Below are 7162 nucleotides of genomic sequence, written 5' to 3'. Positions count from 1 at the left end.
GCGCGCGACCTCTCCCCGGTTCAGAGATTCGGTTGCAGCAGCTGTTCCTGTAGAAGTGCTAATATTCCCCCGACAGTAAATCACCGTCGTAAAAACCTAAATCGGAGATATTCCTCACACCTCCAGCGGGCACATTTACTTTTCTGGTGATCCGCGCTTGAGCCCGGGCGTCACGCGCGCCCCGCCGCTGCGGGATCACATTATTTGTTAACGCGCTCCCATAAATCACGCGGAAGGACGTGGACCATTAGCTGGAATCAGAGACAGATTATTGAAGATTTATTGCGATCCTCCGAGAAGATCGGAGTCTTGTGACACAGGTGGCTGCCTCCTGACCATCTTCGTTGAAATTGAACCCTATCAAACCTAATCAAGCTTGACGTTCCCGGTGCGCGTGCGTGTGCTCCCACAATGAGACCGGGGACGCCCATCGGCCGCAGCTGCAGCCGCAGTAATTATTAAGGGGGGGGGACACGAGCACGAAAGCCCTGCGTGACGTAGTCGAAGATAAGTGACCTCTGTTGCCGTCCTGTGTCGATAAGGGGCTCCGGGAGGGGGGCCCGGCGTTTACCCGGAGGTTTCAAATCCAAATTAGAATCTTTGAAGTCCTTTCTGATCAACACGGTGGTGTTCTAGAAAGCCTCCTGCGACGTGCGTCACAGGCGCGCACCAGGGACGCAAAGGCGCAGTGGGGTTTTTTCTGCGCCCGAGCGGCGGAGACGCGGCCATCGCGGCTTTACTGCGCTGTCCATCTTTATTATTAGCGCGTCGCTCCGCCCTCCTACCTGTAAATCTCGCCCCTCGCCTCCGGAGCGGATCTGACACGCGCTTTCAGCTGGCCGCTGCGTGCCAGGGCTGCGGAGGGGGACCGAATGGAGACAGTCGCATCCGTCCGAGCGCTCGTCTCTTTTTACGCTCGCAAGAACGCGAAGTCTCCCGCGACGCGGCGGCAGTTGAACCAACTGTAGAGCGAAACCGCGCCTCGCCGCGTTGCCTCGGCGTCCTCTGTCCGATCGCGCGCTATCGACGCCCGGAGAAAGTGAAATCGATTCTCTGTCCGCTCGTCGACGGGATCCCTGAATGGAAGACGGCTGAGACGCGTCGCGTCGCCGAGAACAGGCTGCGAGAATTTCCACCGTCACTGTGTTTGTGCCATCCGAGATCTCACTGGCAGCCTTCCGTGGCCGCGAACGACGCCGTTTTTTTTCCGCCATGGCTTTCAGCGTGACAGCGCCAGAAACCCCCCCGAATTCGTCATTATTGCGGATTTAGATGCCCGTCTCAAAGTGGCACCGCCGAGCCGCTATTTTGGTCACGTTTGCGTGCGCTGCGTCTCACGCTGTCACGAGCAAACAGTTGCCGGACTGCTGAAAAACACATTAGAGACTCTCTGGTGACTCAACATAATCTACAGCGCAGAAGGGGATTTTTTTGGGGGGTTAATTTTCGAGCAATATGGCTGGTGAGTGGGGCTGGGGACGCTGGCACAGGCTCTCCAAGGCTAATAAATGCTAGCTGAGGCGGATGGCACCGTTCCCCATGGAAGCGACAGCTCTATGAGGACAAGCAATATCATTAATAAGATAAACCCGGACTCTTCAATCTTAATCTCCAAGATGGAAGACGTTGTCATCCCGTTCTCGTCTGAGGTGCCCTGTGACAATAATGGCCAGCGCATGTGGTGGGCTTTCCTCGCGTCCTCCATGGTGACGTTTTTCGGGGGTCTCTTCATCATCCTGCTGTGGCGGACCCTCAAGTATCTGTGGACCGTTTGCTGCCACTGCAACATCAAAAACAAGGTATTGTTGTCGTGTTGAAACATAAATATTCCCGTTTTTCCTGAAGGCACCGGCCTGGTTTTTATAATGGCCTCCATCAAAGCCACCGCAGTGATGGATGTGACGGCTCTCCCTCATTACCTGCATCATCTCAGCCCACTACACTCATCTCCAGTACCATTTGCACCGCCTCCATAATGAATCCGTCTGTTTAATGTACGTGCTGTTGCCGTTAGCGGTTGGTCGGCTGTGTTTACCAACGGCCACGCTCGCATCAGGAGGGTGGCATTGCGTGACAGACGCTGGCGGGATGAGAGGACAGCGCCTCTTTCATTTTATTTTGCCTCAACGTAGATCAGAGCATCCTCTGTGCCACACTCGGAGGGGGAGAGCGATCCTTCGGGGATGGTGTAGCCCAACATATGATCCCACACATGCCACCAGTGAGGCCTAATGAAGTCCTCTGGGGCTTCCTCGTACGACCCCGGTGACACGGGGACGACCCCGGTGACACGGGGACCACCCCTTTAATCAGCTCCAGGAGAAACATTATTCTTTCATTTTCAGCTGCGAGTCGGCTGCTCAGCTAATGGTCGACTGCCGATTAGTGTGCTGGCTGCCCCCCCCCAGCGAATCCTGCCTCACATGGGCTCCATACATAAGTGACAGTGTGAGTTTGGTCCCAAGGCCAAGAGTGGGCGAGAGAGGGGCCTGGATCCTGTGTCCATACGTAATAAAACACCTTTTCCTTTGCATCTTTAACTCTTTGGCTGTGTTGGGTTGTTGTTTTCCGTCACGTAGGCAAAACAAGTGGAAATAAAACCCGACATTTGAGGCCAGCACATCACACAACTCATCCGTCCGGATGTCGGTTGGCTTCTCATTTCAGATCAGCTACGTTCAAACAGCTGCTGGTCTTTTATCTCTTAGCTTCAGAGTCAAATGTGCAGCCTTTGGTGTGCTCGTACGTCGCGCTCTGCCTCCTGAGCGGGACCGAACCGTCACGCTCGTCAGTGAAAAGCCTCCCATGCAGCTATAATGAGGGCTCCATCTTGAGACCGCTGCGGGGTATTTGGTTGCGTCTCCGCTCGTGCGTATCAGAAACGAGCCTGTTTGCGCGTTGCTGCCCACAGGGACGAAACAGCCTGACTTTGGTTGGGGCTCGGCACTTGGCTGCGGAGGGAAAAGGCTCGTTAGTAGCATTAAGAGGGGGGAAACCAGAGCCGGGTTCAGGTGACCGGTGCGGCCGGCTGAGTCGGCATGTGTCAGTAACAGGACGCGCCGTTGGCTGCGGCGGCGGCCGTGTCTGTGGTGCGGCAGTACTCGGAATCTGGAATCAGAGGCAGGAAAATAGAGGTGAAAACTCTAGAGAGAGGCTGAGGAAGCGGAACGGGCTTGGGAGGTGTCGCTGTGCCGAGCGTCCCCCTGTGATACACAGCTGCGTCCTAAGTCCTCCAAACGTGCCCGTTCCATCAGGATTAGAACCAAGAGGTCAGAGGTCACTGAGGACAGGCTGTAAGAAGGAAGCGGGCGAGTTAAATGTAAACGAAAATGCTGCATTTGTGATCCTAAAACGATCAAACCTGGACCGATGCGGCCGACACCGGGTCTCCTCGGTGGACTGTAATAGCCTCATAAAAGCAAATAAAAAAAATAAAATTGATTTTTTTAAAGCCCTGCACCAGTTGCAGTGACATTTATGGCATCATTCATCTGCTGGGCTTTTCTGGCATTTTAAGAACACATGAGTTTGGCTCCGGTCCCCGCGCTGCCATTCCCGTCTCCTCCCACTGCATCTCCGGATGGAGGGGAACGCGGGAGAGAGCCCCTCGTTAGCTGCCCTTCTCTTTCTAACCTCTTCCCCGTGGCTCGGACGGGTTTGTGGAGGGATTTTGAGCTATTTTCTCTTCCTTCCTGCTGCAGTCTTGTTATCTAATGGGTTATCTGCTCTGCGTCATGCCACCTCCAGCACCTCTGCGCTGCTTTTCTCTGTTTTTTTGGGAGCGTGCGAGGTAGAGGAGATACACCAGATCACGGCAGCATTCGAACATGAATGGCAGAACGTGAGGGGAACCTTTCAAATGAAGCTGGAGGGCAGGTTCTGATGGAGGCTTCGGCCAACTAATCAGCCTTTAATGAACGATTCACCACTTCTGGTTTCAGTTAAACATCTGTACAGATGCAAAAATCTATGTGGGTCGAGCCCACTCTCACCCCATGTAATCAAATAACGAGCCGTTGATTGGATGAGCGCAATTATGTGAAAGAAACACATTTGGCGGCAGTTTTGGATGCTGTCCGGGTTCGTGAGGGGTGGGGGTCTGACCCCCGGCCTTCAGTCAGTAGTTCCCACGGTTGGTTTGTTAACTGGTCTCGAACATCTTCCCATATTTAATTCAGTGTTAATCTGTCATTAACAAATATGATTTGGGGTGTGTTATTTATGGAATTGGTCCTAATTCGTCCTAATTCATGTGAAATGCAGCCCTCAGCACTGCGGATTCCCAAACTCTTCCTTTCCTTCCCAGATTTATGGCTGGTCGGCTGCTGATTCGGGCTGCAGATTAATGCCGCCCAAGAACTATATTCAGAAGTTTATGATTGTGATTAACTGGCTGCTGACTAAGAGATACAGCTGCTGCGACTCCTGTTTGTTTAATGGGACGGCGGCCACGCCCACGGCGCTGGCAGGAGCCGAGGAGACGGGTCGAGCTGCTGCTGCTGAGGCGTCTGATGGGCCGGTCTTAAAGAGGCGGTTACGTCACCGCAAACTGGACCGGACTGGGCCAGACACAGCCTCTCCGCCACCCCCCCGACCAGTAAATGTGCCACCCCTGCGTCCTCACGCCAGTGCTGCCGCCATGGAAGTTTCATACTGTCGGGAGAGTTCGATGTGTTTGTGACGGCTCCGCGTCTGTGAGGTGACTTCTAAAGAGGCATGGAGGGGACGCCCTTTCCTGTGTGACCCCCCCCCTCCCTTCAGTCTCCATTTAGAGAGCTGACAGTGAGGCGACACGTGCAACAGTCCCGCAGCTTTGACACCAGCGCCGGTGACTCTGGTCCCATTAAAGCCTCAGAAATCCATCATCCTGATTGGGTGCTGAATGAAAACAGCAGGTTATCAAATCATCGCAGCAATTGCATAATTTATCGGATCGATTAGTCAGAATTGGACTTGAACACCCCCCCCCCCCCCGGGTGTTTTTGTCTCCAGTGCGCGTAGCTTTAATGTGATGCTAATGCAGGGTGGCTGCAGGGAGGGACTGACCTGAGACCTGTGCTTGGCTGAAGACCAGCTGCATTGGGCCAGAATAGCATAGAACACACCCTGATATCAGCTGCAGCTCCCAGGAGCCTCGGCCTAACTCACCCCGCTAGCTTGTGGGACCCCAGAGCGGAACAAACGTGACCTCTACAATCATCAGGGAGTACTAATTTATGACGCAGAATGTGCGTTTTGATCTCATCACGCTTCCTTTGTTTTCAGCTGTCATGTTTAGCGCGCGGCTTCTGTGTTCTCAGCGGTTAGCATGTGTCTTGTCATGTGTTTGTGACACGTCTTGGGACTGAGAACCCCTCACAGCTGTCCCGGGGCAAAGCGTGACCAGTTTCCACTACAGCGTACATTCCTCTGCGCAGCCCCTCCCAAACCAAGATGGAAGTTGCTTCATCCTTACGCGATCATAGATTTCTGATGTTGTTACACAGTAGACGATTCCTGTAATATTGATTAAAATAATAAATTCTAATATTTGATATCAATACCAAAAAACATGGTCAATCTTCACGTTTATGTTCAAATTTTAATCATGGGTAAAACGCAGTATGTAGTGGGCAACGTTAGCTAATACGGTGCGCGTTTATTTAAAAAGACTGGATTATTAACTTTCTTTTCTCGCGGGTGTGACTCATGAGTTATTCCTCTGTGGTGATCCTTCTTTTTGTAGACTTTAATCCCCAATTCACCGGGCCTGATTTGATGGCCTTTTAGGGACAACTGCAGTGTGCCACACTGATGCAGGCTAATCCACAGACACGGCCATATATCAGGCCAGACTATGTATATCGTGAGGCAGACTCAGAGGTCACCCTCCACCCCCCCACGCCGTTCTGTGCTCCCCTGCCGTCATGCTGTTATGTCTTCTTTGGACTATTAAAAGGACTTCCACGCCCTGGGAACTATTCAGAGGTCAAAGGTGAGAGGGGAAGGGTATACCTGGCTCCAACAGTGCTAGACTGGCATTCCCTTCATTGGAAACGTGCGAGGGGGGGGGCAAGCCACATGATCCTCGCTGGCAGTGGCATATTATTTGCTGGAGGAGAATGGCTAGCCTGGGCTATGCTAGGGAACTGCGATGGCGGGTTATTACCTGATTAACCAGCTGCATCATGGTTGATGGCTTCCAGTGTAACACCCCCACAGGCTGTTTTTGCTCCTTTTAACACGTTAAACTAGATTCATTTGCCGTTTTGTGTTGTATGCCAGTTTTTATCGCTCTTATCCTTGCGTTTTTGCTTTAAACATCCATCACTGTGCATACTAAACGGTCATTGCGCTATGAGAGGCTGAGATATGTGCACAGCCCCGAGACAGTTTGCTGTTGACTGTCAGAGCAGGCAACCATCTCCCTGTTTTCTCCAATAAGCGGCACAATCAGGGCAGCCAGTGAAGCGCTGATATGTGGACGTTGAAACATGGTTAACAACATAATTGCCCCTTTGAGCTGTGCAATGATGCTCAGAGAAGAAGAGAGAGGGGGTAGGCAGGGGGGAGGGGGGCGTGTGCTTGTAGAGGACGTGCCAGTGACCTTCAAAAATCTCGGCAGGTGCTATTTTTTTCTTCGTCTTCGGACGCAAGCTACATCTGTCCCTGAAACATGCGTGACCGTTCGAGCCGGAGTATTAAAAAAGGCCCAGAGACGTGGACAGGAAAGTGTTAAGAGTTCACGTCACCGCCACCACAGGCGCTGCCCTTAGCAACCTGTCTCAATTAACCTCCGAGGGGGGCAGGCTAATATGCTAATTGTCATTCTGCTAGCAGGCTAAGAGCAGGCTCAGGTTTCTCCCTGTGTGTCAGCAACGTGCCTCCGTAACCACAATGCTAAAATTGCGCCCCATTTGGCAGCGTCCCAGTCAACCTCTAGTGGTAAAGTGAGCGCCGCGTGCTAATAAAATGGCCTGTTTTTTATGGGGAGATGCAAGTCAGCCTGACAGTGAAGGATAACCTACAAGTTGAACCCTGTTCAGCAGAAGGCCTGAACATGCCTGTTACACAATGACTCCACTGCTTGACTTCTTCTGACATTTTCCGCAGCGATTGTGAAGAATGAATAGCCCAGCTGTCAATTACGGCCTTATTTGATGCCGCCAAGAGAAATCCCAGA

At 52.5% G+C, this 7162-nt stretch overlaps 1 protein-coding gene across 30 annotated transcripts in view; it reads left to right on the top strand.

Moving 5' to 3' along the window:
* The first annotated feature begins 713 nt into the window (after positions 1-713).
* Positions 714-7162, top strand: part of kcnma1a (potassium large conductance calcium-activated channel, subfamily M, alpha member 1a) — an 85903-nt gene continuing 79454 nt past the window's right edge. For 8 of the 30 annotated variants that reach the window (XM_029835808.1, XM_029835790.1, XM_029835787.1 and 5 more), the window contains exon 1: positions 722-1799. In XM_029835808.1, coding sequence (XP_029691668.1) covers positions 1509-1799 — 291 coding nt within the window. In that variant the 5' untranslated portion in view covers positions 722-1508. Of the gene's footprint in view, positions 1800-7162 lie in introns of all 30 variants that reach the window. The other 22 variants (XM_029835779.1, XM_029835777.1, XM_029835797.1 and 19 more) reach the window with 8 other exon arrangements.

The sequence above is a fragment of the Takifugu rubripes genome, chromosome 4 (genome assembly GCF_901000725.2).
Source record: "Takifugu rubripes chromosome 4, fTakRub1.2, whole genome shotgun sequence".
In the NCBI taxonomy this organism is placed as follows: Eukaryota; Metazoa; Chordata; class Actinopteri; order Tetraodontiformes; family Tetraodontidae; genus Takifugu; species Takifugu rubripes.
This window is presented reverse-complemented; position numbering and strand designations above follow the sequence as displayed.